The sequence below is a fragment of the Protopterus annectens genome, chromosome 8.part0 (genome assembly GCF_019279795.1).
Source record: "Protopterus annectens isolate FY-2018-M chromosome 8.part0, PAN1.0, whole genome shotgun sequence".
Lineage (NCBI taxonomy): Eukaryota > Metazoa > Chordata > Ceratodontiformes > Protopteridae > Protopterus > Protopterus annectens.
This window is the reverse complement of record NC_056741.1, coordinates 795337695-795358896: the sequence shown is the minus strand read 5'-3', so window position 1 is coordinate 795358896 and position 21202 is coordinate 795337695. Positions and strand designations below refer to the sequence as shown.

Genomic DNA, 21202 nt, shown 5'->3' with positions numbered 1-21202 from the left:
AAGGTCCTTAGTCCTGTCCAGGTAAACCTTGAGCTGTCTGCACTTCAAGAGAATGTAGGATCCTTTCACCTCTATTGCAAAGATTAGGAAAGAAGGTAGGAAGGTGTATGGACTGATTAAGAGTCAGGCTGGAAACCACCTTAGGCATAAAGGAGGGATTAGTCCTCAGAGAGACACTATCTGCATGGAAAATAAGAAAAGGCTCCACGGCCAAAGCGTGCAGCTCCGAAACCCTCCTTGCTGAAGTTATAGCCAAGAGGAAAGCAGTCCTCCAGAAGAGAAACTTTAAATCTGTAGAGGCAGCTGGCTCAAAAAGGAGGAAGAGTGAGTTTCTCCAGAGCAAAAATTAAGATCCCAGGCTGGAGTAGTTGCTCTTCTGGGAGGTTTTAAATTGCAAGCACCTCTGAGAAACATTTTCATCAGGGGATGAGAGAAAATGGGCTGTTCAAGAGAACAATGAGCAGAGGTGGCCGAAGCATGGATCTTGACAGAGGAAAAGGTAAGACAACCCTGAAGCCAGGTATTCCAGGACCAGAGGAAGGGTAGGTTGAGACGCAGACTCTCCTCAAGCCTGCATCCATTAAGAGAACCTTTCCCATTTGGCAGCCTCCCTCAGCACATCAACCACCTGTTGGGAAAGGGAGGAAGAAAGGGAAGGAGTCATACAATGAGCCATGCTGCCAGATGTAGAAACTGAAGATGAAGATGTAGAATGTTTTCCCTTTCTTGAACCAAAAGATCTGGCTTCAGAGGAATATGGGAGAGACTGCGAAGCAGTGGATACCAATGCTGTCTGGGCCAGTCCGTAGCTATGAGAATAGTCCTTGGATGTTAGTCCCTGATCTTCCGTCCTTGGATGTTCGTCCCTGATCTTCCTTCCTCCTTGGATGTTCGTCCCTGATCTTCCCTCCTCTTCTTCCCAGAGTATTAGTGAAGGCATACACCGATAGCAACATCCAAAGGAAGGACAGAGCATCCACTTTCCAGGCGCTGCTGAAGTAGCAGATGGTTGTCTGGGGAGGAGAAAAGGTCCACATGAGGAGTGCCCCAACATTGAATGATGCTGTAAAAGACTGCTTTGTTTAGCTGCCACTCATGAGGATCCAGGGTTTACCTGCTCAACTGGTCCGCCAAAACACTGAGCCTTCCTGGAAGAAACTGAGCTAGGAGATGCATGTCTAGGGATGCTGCCATGGACCAAAGATTCATGCTTTGCCTGCACAGGGAGTAAGAGTGAGTCCCTCCCTGCTTGATGATGAACCAGATGACTGTAGCGTTGTCTGTCATGACAAACAGGGTCTCTGGAGAAAGAAGATGCTTGAAAGCTAGTAAGGCCTGCTGAACTACAATCAACTCTCTTAAATTTATGTGCAGGTGCATCTGCTGGGGGTTCCAAAGTCCCTGTATGCATCTGCCATCCAGATGTGCTCCCCAGGCATAGTCCGATGAGTCTGTAGTCAGAGCTTGAGTGGCAAGAGGTGTCCGAAAAGGAATGCCTTTGTTTTGTAGACAGGCTGTTGCCCACCACAGAAACAAGGCCTGCAGAGATGGAAGCAGAAGAATCATCATATCCAGGTCCTCTGCATGCTGACACCAAATGTTGAGGTACCATTGCAATTTCCTCATATGCAGTCTTGCATATGGAATCATGAGAATACAAGATGCCATAAATCCCAGAGCTTGCAGGGAGCTGGGACAGGCTTGCCAAGTCCTTGAAGTAAACTGAAAGAGTTGTCTGCTTCTCCTGGGTGAGATGCATCATCTGGGCGGCTGTGTTCAGACTTGCTCCCAGGAATGTTGTTATCTCCTTGGATGGTACCATTTTTGATTTTTCCACATTGAGAGTGTAACCCAGAGAAGAGAGAAGAGTCTTTATGAATTCCAGATCCTTTTTTAATATCTGTTCCTGAGAATTTGCTTGCAATCAGACATTCATCCAAGTACGGGTAAATCTGAATTTTCTTCTACCTGCAAAAAGCAATGACTGGAGCCAGGCACTTTGTGAAGACTCTGGGAGGAGTAGATAAGCCAAAGGGCAGCGCAGAGAATTGGTAATGTTGCTCACCCACTCTGAAATGAAGGTACTGCCTGCAACTTTCCCGGATAGGGATGTGCAGATAAGCCTCTGAGATCCACAGTTACCAGCCAAGAATCCTTTTCTAGCACTGGTAGCAACTGATGCAGAGTAAGCATTCTGAACTTTGGAATTACAAGAAAAGAGTTCAGAATGGAAAGATCCAGGATAGGACGTCGGGTGCCTTATTTTTTTGGAACTAGGAAAAGCCTGGAATAAAAGCCCTGGCCTACCTGCTGAGCAGGAACTGATTCTATTGCTTTTCTACTTCTGCCCATTGGTATGGAGGAACGTCCGGGAATCCATTGGTATGGAGGAACATCCGGGAATCCATTGGGAGCTGGAAAGGTGCGGAAAGAAAACTTGTGCCCTAGAGACTTCATTCTGAGCACCCATTTGTAGTCTGTGTTAGTGGCCCAGACATCTGCAAAAAGGGTCAACCTTCCCCCTAAAATGACTCTCCCGGCAAGCAAGAACATGCAGAAGTTGTAAAAAGTCAATGAGAGTGTTTTGATTGAGATGCATGCTTGGAGCTTCCCCATTTAGAAGTGGAAGCCTGCCAATGGCTAGACCATTGAAGGGTAGACCCCTGCCCCCTAGAAGATTTGTAACCTCTAGTCCTAGAATGGTTCTGTCTGCTGGTATCAGGAAAGGTCCAACTCTTGGAAGGTAAAATTCTTGCTAAAGCGAGGGGGTTGAACTTGCAAAAAATCCTTAACAGTTTGCATGGACTTGGCCTTATCCTCCATTTTCTTTAGTACCTCCTCTGCTTTGCTGCCAAAAGACTGTCTTTATGCAGTGGTACATCCAAAAGCATAGCCTTGACAGGTTCTGGAAGAGGCTGTTCTCGGAGCCAAGCGTGCCTTCTTAATAACAGATCCAGTAGCCGTAGCCCTGCTGGAGGCCTCAAGGATGTCAAAACCACAATGTAAAGAATGCTTATTAACCAGACTGGCGGAATTCAGTAAATCATGCATGTCTTTACTCTCTGCCAAAAGAGGTACACTTGCTATCCTAGACTTAATAGCCTCCAAGGTGTGCTGCTGGTACTTCATCTTATGAAATAGACAATTGGTAGCCCTAATAGGTAGGGTGGCGGAGGTATAAACCTTCTTGCCCCACCTATCTAGGTTCCTAGACTTCCTGTCAGAGGGAACAGGATTCCTGGTAACAGTGGCCTTAACTTCTTTAGGGCCCTGAGAAATAACCTCTGGATCAGCCAACAGATTCCTGAAAAGAAAAAGATGAGAATCAGGGACTCTGTAGTACCCGTCAGGTTTCCTGGAACAGGAGGAACCGAATTTGGAGACAAGGAATTTTCCAGAAAAAAAAAAAAAAAAAAATCAACAACTTCCAACACAGGGGGAATAGCAACAGGCTTATGCTGAGGTAAATCCAGAAACTTCCTAATCCGTTTCTTGGATTGGGGATAATCCTGACTTTCCCATTTAAAATGTTCTCTGAGGGTATTTAAAGTATCACCAAAAGAGAAATCCTTTGGAGAAGTCGAAGGGGTGGACTCCTCTGCATCTGAATCCTCAAAAGGAGAGGAAGCCTGAGAAAATTCCTCCATCAGCAGAAATGCTGGAAGAATCAGAACCTGAGCAGGACAAAACCTCAGTGAAAACATCCCTACTACTTTTACGAGGCGGCTGAGAATCGAGTCAACAAATTATTAGCCATTTTAACCATTTGGGATTGAAGGGAATGAGAAGAAGCTGGAGCCTGCCTTTTCACAGGCTTACGAATAGAAAATTTACCTGCCAGCCTGATGGACTTGGGAGGTCTGGCAACCGCTGAGGTTGAAGAAAGAATTTTGCTGTCAGAACGCAAAACAGAGGCCTCTGACACCGGAGTCAGCTTAGCGGCTCCAGCAGAAGAGGTGACTGGAAGGGAAAACGGAGGCTGAAGGTCTAAGGGACTCTGACTCAATCAAGGCCTGTGGCTGTACATCTGTGGACTGCAGGGATTGCAAAGGTGTCTCACTGGCTAACACCTGACAACCAACTTAGCTTCATCTGAGGACTTAGTTTTCTGAGGCCTGTCACAGTCCTTATCCTTATGTTTCTTTGGAATATCCGAAACATGAAGACTGGTGGACACCACACCAACGAACTTAAGCAAAACTCCAAAATGCCTAGACAAAATCTGAGCCAGACGACGGATAGTACGTGGATTAAAAGAGGCACAGAGATCACACTTGGGAATGTCGTGGTCAAGGCCTAAACAAATAATGCAATAGGAGTGAAAATCTCTATGGAGAATCTGCTTTCCACAGGTAAGGCAATTATTAACTTTTTATGACATTCGTTACGGCAAGAAAAGAGGATCTCCAACGGTGTACTTAGCTGTAGTAGACTTCAACTCTTGTAGTCAGAAACCAACAAAGGTAAACTGCCAACCAGCACTTGACCATAAAAAGCTTCTGCTTCGGGCTCCATGGCAAGAAAGACTGAGGAAGTGACATTGGCTGCCTCCTTTTGTATCGGACGCACAGACATCCTTTACAACCGACATTTTTACTTACCTTTGGTATTCTGGCTGACTGAAGGCTACCGGGAGTCGGATAACCCATTTGTTAGGACTGCAACAGTGAAACATGATGAACATCATTGTACACTATTCTGCAAGTTTACTTGCATGCCATCTGTTACAAATGGAGAAGGTACAAAGATTTAGCACAAAAAAAAAGACAGCCAACACCTATTTTGGCAATCCAATTAGCTCAGCATCACTCTGTGAAAAAGTACTTCTAAAGATCCAGGGAGTAGTCTGCTGGATGCAGTACTTAATATCTCAGACCAAAGATTACTAGCACCAAGGTAAAGCCTTGGAGTGCTCCACTAGTTACCTTCCTCATTCCTGACACTACACCCCTCACAGTCCTGCCAATTAACTATGCAAGCTATCCAGTTCCTAAGTCTTGACCATGCCTCCAACCCTTCTGTATGAAGCCAAGGAAAAAGATTTACTGGATCACAGGAAGGCTATATCCACTAGTACTCTGTCAAATTCACCAGTAACCTAGTCATAAAACTAGATCAGATTCGACTCATATTATGATTATGGACCCATGTCTGCTGTCCTGGAGGCCCACTGTTGTCTAGAAATGCCAGTAGGCTTCCCCTCAGGATTATCTCCATGATTTTTTATACCAGTGTTGTGAAGTTAACACAGCTGTGGTTCCCAGATTCTACAAACACACAAAGCAATCACACACTCAGTCTTCTGGCACTTCTGCATGAACAGCGATCATTCAATCTCAGAGTTTTCCAACATACTGATCAGTTTTCTGAGGTCTCTACCTTGGGAGGAAACCCACCTAGTGCTCATTTGCTTTAATCTCTGTATGAGCAGCAAGGTTGCATCTGCACCTTATTCTTCTCTCTCCTGGCTGCTGTCCACTGTTCTCCACAGTCCACCCTGCCTCTGTCCCAGAATGCCACTCTCCCCTGGTTTTTCTTCGATAGGGCTAATGTAGAATATTCATTCAGTAGCTCTGTTGTTTCAATCTTCTATGATCTGCCACCCATCTTTGTTCAGACTGGCCAGTCCTGCAGTTTCCTTCCTTCTTTCTGCCATGTACCCAAGAAGTCACTGCTTCCCTTTCAGGATTTCTATTAACTCCTTTTCAACTTTAGCCCTTTCTGACCTTATTTTAGTTGCCTTTTTACCAGCCTCCTTATAACGTGCCTCTTCCACATCCCTACCCTCACCTTTCCACCTCCCATAAATCCAACTGCTAGCTTCATATTTCCAAGCAACTACAATGGCTTTTGCTTTTTCCTCTTCCTCATACCCTTGTCCAGTGTCTCAAGCACCTCATCCCTGACCAATGCCCACAGCTTGCTTATGCCCTCAATTTGTTCCCACGGTATCATCTTTATCTTTTTAATCTCGTACTCCCCACACCCCCACATGCTTTTCATGGCATAACTCTTGGCTAATGGTACCTTAACTCATCAGCAGTGACACATTGTGCTGGTCAGTACCATGTCCAGAATGGGATTCACTTCAGAAGATCGAACTTCCGAAATCTCGAACTACAAATAACCGAATCCAAAAGCTCGAGTTTCGGAAACTCGAACTTCTGAAGGGAAACCATGAAAACAAAAAAAAAAACACAAGCTTTGCTTTTGCAGGGGGGCTTCACCGCCCTGCACCCCCCCATGTGGGGGGCTGTGCCCCCCACACCCCCCCTACTTAAATATACCAACTCCAAGATCGCGCTACAGTGGGGAGATGGGAAATCTCCCGTCTTGCACTGTATGCGGAAGTGCAAAACGGGAGATTTCTTTACTTCCTGCCAACACCACGAAACAAAAAATACATTACGTACACACAAGGCATGCAACAATACTTGCCTCTTTGTGCACGTAATGTATTCAGGTAAGTAAAGTGTTATTTAGGAACACTACACACATTCGATTTATTAAAATCTCGATCATATGGTCTCGACCATATGCAAATCGAGATTTTAATAACTCGATTATGTGAAGTGTTCCCCCAGAATGAGATCCTAATACAACCCTACAACTGGCTGAACCCACATTGCCCAAGACTTCAACTGACACCCATTCTCTTTCTTGCTCTTCTATGAAGTGCTGAATCTCCCGGCCAGTTCATAGCAGACTCGGGTCCTCCATGACTAATGCCATCTCTCTCCTGTGTCTACCATTTTTCATCTCATTCATCACACATCAGTACACCAACTCTCACCGGCTTCCTCTATAATAACGGACATGGTAAAGGAGAATTCCATCCCCAGCCGCTCCCTTACATCATTCCTTGCATGGTGTTCTTCACCCTCTAACCTCTCATCTGATGCCCTCACACATGTAGATCACTACTCCATTCCCATCTCTCCCCGTCCTGTGATTCAAGAAATACTTATACCCAGGAACCTCCAGTATGCCGGTTGCTGCTGCAGTCAACACTTCTGAGAATGCTACCTCTACCCCCCCTTCTCCTGGTATCTCTCCGCATCCTTCTGGTCCTGTTTGCTGCCATGTCAGCTAATATTACTTCTGCCTACATTCACTGAAATGTGCATGCTGCTCCTCCTCACTGCTGCTCATAATCTGGGATTGCCTTGTCCTCTGTTTTACTTAGCCTGAATACCAGTTTCACTGTACTGGTTACCTTCTCTCTCACTTAACTGGACTACTAATCCCCACTATATGCGGTTACTATACTGGGTGGATGGGAATAAACCTGAGTTACCTGGAGTCTCTTACTATCACTAAGATGGCTAATTAAAAAAAAAAAAAAAGTCACTCTGAATGATGCGAGTGTAATCAGAACAATATGAAAGGTCTGCTACAAGCCACAGTCTTGATGGCAGCTTATCTTTTTGATGTTTGAATAAACTGCAGCAACAAAATGTCACTTACACAGTAAATCAATCACTATACTGCAAATTCTAAGCCTAAAAAAATTATGTACATCTTTTAAAGTCTGATTTTATGTGTTTTCTGAAATTTAAATTTGATGAGTTTGTAATTTCCACTTTATTGTGTGCTTATATTTCTCCCATGCATTGTATTTCTGGAACTGTTCTCCCCTGATTTTTGTGTGTTTTTGAAATTGTATATGATGAGGTTTTGTTATTTCTACTCTAATGTGTGCTTATATTTCTACTCTAATGTGTGCTTATATTTCTCCTATGTATGGTACTTTTGGAGCTTTTCTCCCCGGGCCTCCACTGAAAATGGTCCTTGTGTTCCCAGGTAACAAATGTAAAATAAAAAAAATAAAAAAATATCAATAAACTGACTTTGAATGACCATGCAAAACCAGTCAGTCAATGCTCCTAGAGAACTGTAGATTTAGGACACTAGTTAAAACAGCCTTACTGTGGGCTTCTACCCAGACTTATCTTACAATCAATATTCTTTTCAAATTCTCTTTCCTTGTGGCAGAAGTGTGCACATATATTATTGTTCCATGCAACATGCTTACAATGCACCAAAATGAAGACAAAAAAAGGTATCTTATTACTTACCTATCTGACATCAAATATGTAACACTTTCCGAGCAGTTATACTCTGGCCTCACACTAGATTAAAAATAGTGACTTACACAAAATAGCAGTGAGAAAATAAGTCTTTAAAAGTTGTAAAACACTTCAGTAAACCATTTTGTGGCAGCATGAAGTGTTTAATTCCTTTTAAAGCTGGCAATCCTACAGGGTCATTTTGCTTCCACTCTTGTCTTTTTATGGCTTTCGAAGGTGTACAGCTCTTACATTTTTCTTCCTGTAACTAACAGTATGCCACAGCAGCTAAAACACAAGAATTATGATTAAGGTCTCTCAATTCATAAGTTATCACAACACAGAGATTCACCTCCCAAGTTGCACTTTGCTCTACTATCAAGATGAAATTTTTGACGTACGTATCTCTTGTACGCAATTTGCTTAAGATGAGAGACCCAATCATCATCCTCTATAATGTTTTTATAATGAAAGAAAAGTGACCTAAACCTGGAATACAAAAAGGGGGGGGGGTATAAGGTGACCTAAACCTGGAATACAAAAGGGGGGGTATACTTTTCTTGAAATGTCACCTTTTAATACAGTACTTGATCTACAATGAAAAATCTCTACAACCAAATCTAAAATTAAAGAAAAAAAATATTTTGAGCCTCCAAAACGTACAGGCCTGACACATGCTTTTAAAAGCAAATCCAGTTTAACTCAAAAGTATGACGTAACCAGTGCTTCAAATGTCCACTGCTCCCTACCTCCATTCAAATTAGATACATCAGCCTTTATTTAACTCATTCAACTCAATTTCTGAACCAATAACTGCTGGGGGGGGGGGGGGGTTGGGGGCAGTGAGGAAACAATGTCATCCTGGGTCATGGAATATTTAGTCAGTCTGCAACCATGATTAACACTACAAGTCTAAAACATCCAGCAACTGCCAAGAACACTGGACTTTTCACATTGTGTTCTGTAAATACAGAATACTTGCATACAAACTGCAATAATATAAGAGGTCATCACGCATTTTTAAATCGTGTTTACCATGTACGACAACCAAGTGTTGATAACCATTTCAACAAAACAAAAAAAAAATACAATCAGAAATGCATCAAATATTTACAGTGATGTCCAAGTCCAAGCCAAGCTTTAGTTCCATTATGCAATGGCCTTAACTATATCATGTTAAAAGGGTAAATATTACTATAACTATTTTCATATTTTCTATTAACTGTTAAACTATATGCCATTAATTATGACAGGTGGTGCATTGAGATCTAAATTTCAATGTCTTTGTTAATTACCTCTTCCAGCAGTTGCAAAAAATCTTCAAGTAGAGGAGACACTTCTTCCAGTTCCTGGTAATGATTTTCCATGCAACAGCTAGAATAGTTCATACTACTAATCACTACTAATAAATGACAGCATAGAAGCATTGAACAGAACTAAATACTGGGTCTATATCACTTTGTCAAATATCACTATTAATTGAACTCACTTAAGCGAAAGCTCAATTCAGCGAATAATTGTTTCAGTGAATTTTTTCTCAGGGAAAGGAAGTAGTTGGCCATCATCGGGAATGTGCCTTTTCCCCCATGCTAGTGTGATCTCATAGTGCATATATTTGATATATTTAGTTATTGGGAGTGGGGGACAAAGCTCCCCACTTTGCTGAGTTTTAAATTGTGTTGTGTTTGTTACTGTCAGTATCTGGCCCACTAGTTTCTTTCCCTTGGAGAATTTTCGCTGGAACGATCGTTTGCTAAAATGAGTTTTCACTTAAGTAAGTTTGATTAATAGCGATTCGATGAATAAACTATTTGACAAAGTGGTATAGGACCCTAAATACCCTGTGTGGCAAAAATATGTGCAACTAAAGAACTTGCAAAAAAATGCTGAATTTCATCCCAGAATGGTTTCACAATAAAACACAATTAATATACATTGCCATTTAATTTTTAACTCTAAAATCTATTACATCTCCAAAAAAAAAAAAAAAAAAATGTTTTAATTTTCTCTCTTAATTCTAGCTATATCATCAACAGCATAAAAAAACACAAATATACACATTTCCAGGCAGATACCACTGTTAAATACTGTTAATATTAAATTATTCTAAGCCAAAGCAAACTCTGAACTGTCAAATTGTAACATGCAGTTACAATGTTCACAAAAAAATATGGTTTGGCATTTTTACAATATATGGAAAAACACTTTTTTGCAATCAAAGAAATGGCAATAGACCAAGTAATTAGATCCCCCTACACAAGATGGTAAGAACTGGTTAGAACTTACAAATGTACACTGCAGAGAGGATCAAGAACTTGAACTCTTCACTGGGGTAGAATGGTGTCACAATAAAAATCAGAATGCAAAGCAAGATGATGTGGTGAAAGAAAGCAGAGAACAAGAAAAAGGAATATGCCATTCTTAATCTTCAGACTCCAACTGCACCTACCACCTGAAGGGAAGAGCCTGAACAAAGATTTATAAGAGGCAAACCACCTTGTCATATCCTGGTGCTGATCCTGCCTAAACAATTCCACTTTCTTTTCACCGGGGCAGACAACTTATTACACCAAGCAGAAAACTGAAGCAGTAACCTCACTACACCAAGCCACTATATTTGTCAGATTTTAAAATCTCCAACAAATAGTTTTACTATTCTTTTCAAAAATATGTTACTATTGTTCTGCAGTTAAACTAATTAAAAGAACTGAACCTACAAGGCTGGGAAAAACACATTTGTTTTCACAAGGAATATAGGACTGCACTAGGACATTGGAATGAATCAAAAGTGTGCGACTGCATTTATTCTATGACAGACCTGAAAAAAGGAAGAAAGCAAACAAGAGTCAACACAGAGCAGGCAAAAAAGCAGCAGTGCACACAACCAGGAGGACTCGCACACACATGCATGCCCAAAAATATTTCACAAATACATAAACATTTATTCAGTCATGATTAGAGCACAAAGAATTGGAAAACTAGACATACATAGCACCTATACAGAACATACCAATGTCTTTACCCTATCCAACAGTACCACTTTCTAACAACCCAAATCGTTTGAATACAGCACAACTAGATACCATTGCACCACATACCCAAGTCCACAAACAACAAACACCGTAAAGAAAAAAGTGTGCCAAAGCATAAATGTTAATTGTATACTAAAAGCACTTATACCACTCTTGTTACAAGCATTCTGTGCTAAAAAATGTATTAAAAAAGTAGAATTACAAGATTGGAGGCAACCAAAAGCTACCGCTTTCATTTATACATCTTGGCTCTATCCCCCATTACCTCTAAATGGTGCTTTATTAAGACTTACAAGCTGAATCAGGTTTCTGAGTTTACTGTTGCACATTCATATTCAAATTTTCTGTAAATTGTGGAGATATATTTTCTGCACCATTATCTTACAACCAACAATATTATTTTCATATTCTCTTTTCCTGTGGCACAGGAGTGCACATACATTACTACATAGCAGTACATGGAGCATGCTGATTATGCACCAAGTAGCTTATGTACCTCTGTGACATCAAACAGGTAACATACTTTCATATCAGTTAAACTCTGGCCTTGCAATAGACTAAAATACAACTCCAAAGACCACAAATAATACATATGACACATACAGTATATACAAGCGAGCACACTGTAATTGAGTAAAAAAATGTCCAGTGCCGGGTGACAGAGCAAGATGCAGAGGACAGGAAGAAATGGAAGCTGATGATCCACTGTGGCGATCCCCAATGGGAACAGCCGAAAGAAGATGACAACTGAGGTTACGAATGCATGACCAACTGTAACAGACAAACTGGTTAATTTCCCAGTAACAGCTAAAGGCATATGTATTTGAACATGGTAAAAGCGGACACCCTTAACTAGCACATACACATGCTGATAATGGCATTCATTGCACTACATTATAAAACTACAATGCACAAGAATAAAAACGTACTAACATTTGTTTGACTGCAAGAAGTTTCAAAAATAAAATACTTTCACAGTTCTCACTTCTTACATGCAATGATACCTCCCCCAGGCACAAATGAATGCAGTGTAGGATATCTTACCAGGGTTTATAGTACATATGTTCAATGGCACGATTCTCCTTACACTGATATTCATACCATGACATAGAACTATTGCACTGAGTTTTCTATTTTATGTTGTCCAGTAGCTTGGGTTGTGACTGAAAAGGTCTTTGCTATTTAAGAAATATTAAATAAACAAACAGATAAAACATACCATCCCTTTGCTTGATCTTCCCCATAACAAGTCCAGTACTCCTAAATACCACCTACCTTGTCAGATAATTTTGTTTAGGTAATTACCGCCTGCAGTAAAAATTCACAAACGCTTACAGGAATCCTTGGTGTACTATTCTCAGTAGTACTTAAAAGCTGTGCTGCAAGAAGAATGAACCATCTCTTCTACAGGGCTGTTCTGCAGCCATCCAGTTTAATGAAACAATTAGAATTTGTTTCAAAGATGATGATCTTGTTTTAATAAGGGATCATTTATTGTGAAATAAGTCACTATCATTTTTTTTCCGTTCACATGAAAGGCTCTGAAATACAGCTATAGAAGTGAAAAAGAAACAGTCTCACTTACACAAAACACTGAACAGACAAACAGACTTCCTAACACGATCTTACCCTTCCTTTGTAACTACATCAGCATTCTAGCAGACACTATAAACAGTATTCCAGTCAGCAAGTCTGTTTTACCTGTCATGACACCTGGACAAATCTGCACTTATATATATATATTATGCACACACACAAAAGTAGACTACTGCCTAACAAAGGAAAGCTTATAAATATACACACATTTACAAAATACATAAAGGTGCACAAACATATTACATACTCCTAAAAAGTGTACATTTAATATACAGACACACACAATAAATTTAACCAACATAGAAACCTATGTAACTACACCAATAGTTTAATGTCTACCAAAGCATTCTCAAAATGGGAGAATTTCAAATTACATTGTACCCTTGTGAAGTCAACAGAAGCTTTCAAATCAATTAGGGTAACTAAAGACATCTTTCCTGCACAAACCTAAACATTATGTTTCTGTATCTTGAAATACTTAAGCGAGAAATATGCGCAAAGAACTCAATTCAAAACTGAAATTTCTTGGATAGTGTAATCGCCAATTACTCGCCGGACCCAGGAACCAATATAATCCTGCTTCTATCCCAACCTTTTTTCTCACCATTATCTGTTTTGGCCCCGAGTTCTCCATTGGCACTATTCCACTTAGAACCTCCTGCTGACGTTATGGTCGATCCTCCTCCTGCTGTGGCTACTGCAGTTACTGCTGCCATGTCAGGTAAGCTTCCCCAGTTAACTCCTGTCTATTCACTCAGGAATCTTACAACGAAGTATCTGCTACCTCCTTCACTTCCTCATTCGCCTCTCACTTGCCAACCAAGCACAGAACGAATCATTAGCAAGAAACTGTTACTACTTCCTGCTCCTGCTAAGAGTGTCTCTATGCTTGCATCGACGTCTAGCGGTTGGAAGGTATGATTGCACTGTTTGAGTTCGGCATGCTTGGGGGGGGGGGGGGGGCTCGTTCTTCAGATTTGGGTGACTTTAACCATATCTCTTAAATGTAATTACTACGAGAACGGAGTGTTCCTCGTTTTGGGTCTTAAAAAAATCATGGTCCTGGAAGGTCTATATTAAAAAGGTCTGCCTGCCACTATTCAGTGTTATGATTTTTTTAAACAGATATCCATGGTAAATAACTGAATCATTAATTCATATCAAGATCTTTTTTATAAGTATAAAGTAGCACATTTGAAGTTGTTAGCTGAAGTTCCACGTTTTGCCAATTTGTTCCACATTACAACAACAAAAAATAAATAAATAATGCTCGTTTTCCCACCTTTCTAAGCTAGTATAGTCCAGTTTTCAGGTTAGTGCTGAATTCAGGGCTGGGTTACAAGTTTCTGTGTTTGCCCATACCTTACTTGTATAGAAGGAAGTTTCTCTGTTCACCTGTGAGAGAGGGGAGCTTTGAGCAGCCTATCTGTCCCTGGAGGAGTGGTTTCAGCCCAGAAATTAGTAGTTTATTAGCCATTTTGAGCTAATTTCTATTTCATAGAGTCATAGGTAGGTACTAGGCTATTAGCCCCAGGGCCTATATAAGCCTAACCAAAAAGGCACCCTGGCTTTCGCCACCCAAGAAAATTATTTTCCCGTGCCCCTGTCGAGCAGAGCCACAGAAGTGATCCCTGGGGTGAATTTCCTATTTCTCATCCAATCATCAAGATTTTTCTTGAAGAGGGCTAATGAGGAGCTCTGTTTGACATAGATAGGTAGTCTATTCCACAGTATGGGAAGTCTCTGGGACAGGAATCTATCCCTCCAGCATGTTCTGTTTATTGTGGTGACAAGGTTTAGGTCCCTAGAGCGTGTAGCTCGGAGGGATTGGCATTTCTTTAAGTGGAGCATGTCCAACAGCTCTGGGTTTGACATAGCTTTGTATGTTAGGCAGAAATTGCCTCAGACCAGGCGATATGTGACGGAGTGAAGCTGGAATTTTTTGAGATGGTCTGCGTAGGGCATCTGTTTGAAGCCAGTAATCCTCTTTGTGAGGTATTTCTGTGGCCTTTCCAGTTGTTGTAGATGTCTTGTGAGATACATACCAAAAGGGGCGTTATACTCTATAATGGGTCTAATGAGTGATGAGTAGAGGGGAACAATGACCTCTTTTTTTCTGGATGAGAAACCTTTTGTGATGAGCTGAGCCACGTAGAAAGATTTTCTGACTACTGTGGCGATGTGATTATCAAAAGAGAGACTTCTGTCCATCTGTTCCCAAGGTCTGTTATCACACTTTCGCCGTTAACTAGACTACCATTTATGTGATAGTTCATGGGTACAGAGTTTTTACCAAAGGGGATGACAATACACTTTTTGGCATTGAACTTCAGGCCATGGCTTTGACACCAGGCATCTGTCTCAGTGAGGCCCTTTTGTAGTATGTCCACATCGTTAGTAGTTTCGATTATGGCTCCTAGTTTGCAGTCATCTGCAAACTTTGTCAGCCAAAGTCCTTCTGTGTTAGCCTGTACTTCAGACAAGTAGATACCAAACAAGAGAGGACCCAGGACTGAACCCTGTGGTACTCCACTTGTCAATAGTCTGAAGTCGGATTTAGAGTCTGCTACTCTCACAGTGTGGGCTCTGTCCATGAGCCTGTTGGCAACCCATCTTGTGACATAGGGATTTATACCTAATTTATTGAGCTTATCTATAATTCCATGGTGGGGGATGGTGTTGAAAGCCTTGGCGAGATCTAGATAAGCTGTGTGAACCACCTTACCCTCATCTATGGCTTTGGTGATTGCTTCAAAGAAGTCATCTAGGTTTAGGAGACATGATCTGCCTTTTACAAACCCGAACAGGGTAGGGTCCAGAGTTTGGAGATTACCAATGTCTTTGTTTAAGAGTTCCATGATAATACATTCCATGGCCTTGCAGACCAGGCTTGTCAGAATAATGGGGATAGTTCCCGGGGTCAGTCGTGGCTCCCCCTTTGTGGAGTGGGATAACCGTCATGGTGCACCATTCAGTGAGCACAAAACCTGAGGTGCGGCTATGATTGAACAGTTCATTCTGTAGTTCATGTAGAAAGCAGCCTGGGATATTGTCAGATCCCATGGATGCTGTGTTCTTGGCTTTGGAGAGTGTGTTTTTTACCTGTGCAGCTGTGATTACAGGAACTTTGCATTCTTCCAGTATAGAGATGGGCCCTCTAGGGGGTGAGAGGGAGGTGAAGTTAGCACTGAACCTATTTGCCAGAATGTTTGCAATATCAGTTGGTTCTGTATATTTAGTGCCATTGTGCTGTAACTCAGAGCAGATCTGAGAGTTGCCATTGAGATTATTGACACAGCTATAGAATGCTTTGTGGTTGTCTTTAGAGTCAGTGGCAATTTTGTTTTCGTAACTAGCTTTGGAGGATTTTATGAGGGATCTCAGCTTCTTACTGAGGTTGACCAGGGAGTTCCTCCAGTCAATGGATTTTGCTCTTTTTTGCAACAGTTTCTTTCTTCTGTTGTAGAGTTTGTTTATGGCAGAAGACCACCAGATTGGCTTCCTTTTTTTTGGAGGATAACATCTTGGTTCTATTAGGGATAGCATGATCCATGCACTTGTGTAGGTCCTTATAAAGTGCATTTGTGTAGGCTTCAGCAGTCGTACCTCTATTGTTAGTCTGCATGGGTGTCATGAAGTTTGCCACTTCTGTCTTAAGAAGTGTGAAGTTGGCTTTGGAGTAGTTTTTTACTGTGGTTTCTCTAACTGAGGGTGGGGGCAGGATGTGGATGTCTAGGGTGATTAGCTTGTGGTCGGATCTGACCAACGAGGAATTGACCTCTGGTGTGGAACACCGGTTGCCCATGTTGGTAATGACCAGGTCTAGGATATTGCTACCCTAGGTGGGGGTGTGAATAAGTTGATCCAAGGCATTGGAATTTATGAATTCCAGAAAACGTTGAGCAATAGAGTTGGTACATGAGTAGTTTTCCCAGTTAATGGTGAGGTAGTTGATATCACCCATTAATAGGGTGCTGGGTTGTACCCTAATACTTTCCAGTGTATCAAGAAATGAGGAGTGGGAATCCTGGGGCATGGTGGGGGGTCTGTAGCAAGCTACAATTTGGATTGCTGTCTTGCCTAGAGTTAGTTGCACTTGGATAATCTCTGATGCATTATGCTGTGCAACTAGCCTGGAGGTGTGAATATCCTTAATGAATATGGACACGCCTCCACCTTTAGTGCTTCGTTCTGGGTTAGGTGGCTGAAAGGTGTGGTATGAATTATAGCCTGGTAATGCAGGGGTGCTCTCCGGAGCTTTGAACCAGGTCTCTGTCACTGCACAGATTTTGATGTTCTCCATTTTTAAGGAGTGCCTCGAGTGAGTGCATTTTGAGGTTTAGACTTCTAGCATTGAGTAGCATTACCCGGAGTGCCTCGAGTGAGTGCATTTTGAGGTTTAGACTTCTAGCATTGAGTAGCATTACCCTCAGATTTTGCTTGCTTGTACCTGTTATGGTGGTGAATTTGTCATTTGAACCTTGCCTAAAAAAGGCACTATAGGGGTGGCAAGAGCCTTAGCCAGTATCCGGAATCCCAAGGGCAACAGGTGCAGGCCATCTCTGGCAAAGCATTGCAGTCTGTCGATCATGTCATCCCAGGCAGACAAATACTGGATCCCCTTAGAATGACACAAGAAGTTTAGCCAATTGTTGAATTCAGTCATTTTGTCCTTGTACTGTGGTATCATTCTGGGTGATGGCAGGATGCTACTCAGGGCTAGGGTCATACCTGCCTGGGCTACAAGATCGGAGAGCTCCTCCATGTCTTTTTTCATGTAGTCCAGGGAGGTATGTCTCAGGTCATTCACACCAACATGGGCAATCACAGTGTCATATGTGTACTTGTTGTGGAGTGACCTGAGTGCGTGTGTTATGTGGTGGATCCTGGCACCTGACAGGCAGCTGACAGTAACTTTCTCCTTGTTTAGCCTGGTGAGTGGAATGTCAGTGTGCCTGACTATAGAGTCACCTATGACTAGAGTGTTGGGTACGTTGTTATGCCTTATGGGCTGTGGTTAAGTGGCACAATGAGTTTGTGGGCTATGTGTCATTTGGGTTATGTTGGGGGGGTGGAGTTTGCTTGTGTTTCTGCTTTGGAGGTCCCTGATGCTTGGGCAGGTTTTTATTAAGAACCTCCGCAAATGTAGGTGTGTGTTTTGTGTTTCTATGTGTGTATTTTGGTGGTGTAGGTTTTGAGGGACTATGTGATGAGTGTGGTGTGTTGCAAGTGTTTACCTTCTCCTCTTAACTGTCTAGTCCAGTCTTGGATAAAAAGAGCTTTGCTTCCAGTTTGGCCATATAAGTGCATCTCTCACAGGTTGTAGTGTTGGGTGGTAGGAGGAGAGGGTTGTCTGTGTACATGAGGCAATTGCTGCATTGCCCCAAGATGCCCAGATTCATCAAGGTAGACAGGAGATATCACTGGGAGTTGACCCTTAGACAAGCCTGGATAGGTGCTTATTTATTAAGTACTAAAACCTGCTTTCCTCTAGACAAGTGAGGAAAGTTGAGTGCTGTAGTAATTTGCAGCTTATTTAGTGCTTACAACGAGTTCTGAACAAGTGCTAAGTTTAAATAAACTGATATGAGTGCTGAAACTTGAAAATTGGCTAGTTCTATGAAACAAAATTAAGCTAGAAGGCTTCCCTCCAACACCGAAAGGCTTGGGGGCTCAGAAGCCTACAAACAGTCTAGACAATTTACAGGAAAGGCAGGAAACAAGCTTAAAATGTTTTTTTTTTCCCCGGATGCTCTCTTTGTATACAGTAGGAGTGCCTGAAATCAGAATATGATCTCACTGCACTCAGATGAGAGAGCAAATGAGATGGGCCCAGAAGGAGTATTCAAACACAAATTTACAAAAGGGACAGGCAGTTTCAAAGCCACCAAGATTAACACCAAAACAAAACCAGGGAGGGTGGGTGGGGAACTAACTGAAAAAACAGAGTCAAAACTTCCAGTTCAGTTAGTATTCAATGCAACACAAATAAATCAATTAAAATGCTGTATTATTTGAAAAAAAGTACAGATAAAAGGTACTTAAAGTTTCTTATACGTCCAGTTGAATATAGCTAGATCTTAGCTAGCCAAAGCTCAGGATTTAAGCAGAAAATATTCCAAAATGTACCACTTAAATAGGCAGTAACAGAATATCAATGAATGAGACTACCCCCGACTGCAATTACTGTCTATGTAGGAATTCTAACAGGCAATAAAATCTACCTAGTATTAACTGAAAAAACAGAGTCAAAACTTCCAGTTCAGTTAATATTCAATGCAACACAAATAAATCAATTAAAATGCTGTATTACTTGAAAAAAGTGCAGATAAAAGGTACTTAAATTCTCTTATATGTCCAGTTGAACACAACAAGATCATAGCCGGCCAACGCTCAGGTTTTAAGCAGAAAGCATTCCAAAATGTACCACTTAAATAGGCAGTAACAGAATATCAATGAATGAGACTATCCCCGACTGCAATTACTATCTATGCAGGAATTCTAACAGGCAATAAAATCTAGCTAGCACTAACTGAAAAAACAGAGTTAAAACTTACATTTCAGTGAATATTCAATGCAACACAAATAAATCAATTAAAATGCTGTATTATTTGAAAAAAGTGAAAATAAACATTACTTAAATTCTCTTATACATCCAGTTGAATGCAGCTAGATTAGCCGGCCAAAGCTCAGGTTTTAAGCAGAAAATATTCCAAAATTTACCACTTAAACAGGCAGTAACAGAATATCAATGAGTGAGACTACCCCCGACTGCAATTACTGTCTATGCAGGAATTCTAACAGGCAATAAAATCTGGCTAGCACTAACTGAAAAAACAGAGTCAAAACTTCCAGTTCAGTTAATATTCAATGAGACACAAATAAATCAATTAAAATGCTGTATTATTTGAAAAAAGTGCAGATAAAAGGTACTTAAATTCTCTTGTACATCCAGTTGAATACAGCTAGTTCTTAGCTGGCCAAAGCTCAGGTTTTTAAGCAGAAAACATTCCAAAATTTACCACTTAAATAGGCAGTAACAGAATATCAATGAATGAGACTACCTCTGACTGCAATTACTGTCTATGCAGGAATTCTAACAGGCAACAAAATCTAGCTAGCACTAACTGAAAAAAGCAGAGTCAAAACTTCCAGTCCAGCTAATATTCAATGCAATACAAATAAATCAATTAAAATGCTGTATTATTTGTAAAAAGTACAGATAAAAGGTATTTAAATTCTCTTATGCATCCAGTTGAATACAGCTAGATCTTAGCTGGCCAAAGCTCAGGTTTTAAGCAGAAAACATTCCAAAATTTACCACTTAAATAGGCAGTAACAGAATATCAATGAATGAGACTACACCCAACTGCAATTACTGTCTATGCAGGAATTCTAACAGGCAATAAAATCTAGCTAGCACTAACTGAAAAAACAGAGTCGGAACTTCCAGTTCAGTTAATATTCAATGCAACACAAATAAATCAATTAAAATGCTGTATTATTTGAAAAATGTGCAGATAAAAGGGACTTAAACTCTCTTATATGTCCAGTTGAATACTGTTAGATCTTAGCCAGCCAAAGCTCAGGTTTTAAGCAGAAAATATTCCAAAATTTACCACTTAAACAGGCAGTAACAGAATATCAATGAGTGAGACTACCCCACACTGCAATTACTGTCTATGCAGGAATTATAACAGGCAATAAAATCTGGCTAGCACTAACTGAAAAAACAGAGTCAAAACTTCCAGTTCAGTTAATATTCAATGAGACACAAATAAATCAATTAAAATGCTGTATTATTTGAAAAAAGTGTAGATAAAAGGTACTTAAATTCTCTTATACGTCCAGTTGAATACAACTAGATCTTAGCCGGCCAAAGCTCAGGTTTTAAGCAGAAAACATTCCAAAATGTACCACTTAAATAGGCAGTAACAGAATATCAATGAATGAGACTACCCCCAACTGCAATTACTGTCTATGCAGGAATTCTAACAGGCAGTATAAAATCTAGCTAGCACTAACTGAAAAAAAACAGAGTCAAAACTTCCAGTTCAGTTAATTTTCAGTGCAACACAAATAAATCAATTAAAATGCTGTATTATTTGAAAAAAGTGCAGATAAAAGGTACTTAAATTCTGTTATACGTCCAGTTGAATACAGCTAGATCTTAGCCGGCTAAAACTCAGGTTTAATTTCCCTGCTATAAAACCTGCATTAGCACGGTTTTGCACACCGCGCAGTGCTAGTTAGCTAGGGTATAACTATTTCTGGCTCCACAAATTCTACTCTCTAATTTTTCCCTTTGAACTAGACAAACTTTCAACTTAAGCACTCAAGCCATTCACTTCTCAGCCCGGCACTTGCTCAAAACTCATAGCAAGCACTAATAAACCTTAGCACTAGACCACCCCCCATACTGTAGAGAAGGACAAGGCTCTCTATTCGACCTTACCAGCCAATCAGTAAAACAGCTCACTGTCTTATCCAGGCATGTCCAAATGT

The 21202-nt window shown here is 41.0% G+C and overlaps 1 protein-coding gene across 1 annotated transcript in view; it reads right to left on the bottom strand.

Moving 5' to 3' along the window:
• Positions 1-13575, bottom strand: part of SLC35A2 (solute carrier family 35 member A2) — a 447872-nt gene extending 434297 nt beyond the window's left edge. The window contains exon 1 of the mRNA XM_044080264.1: positions 13302-13575. Within this exon, the coding sequence (XP_043936199.1) occupies positions 13302-13413 (112 nt within the window). The 5' untranslated portion in view covers positions 13414-13575. The remainder of the gene's footprint in view (positions 1-13301) is intronic.
• Positions 13576-21202: the final 7627 nt, after the last annotated feature.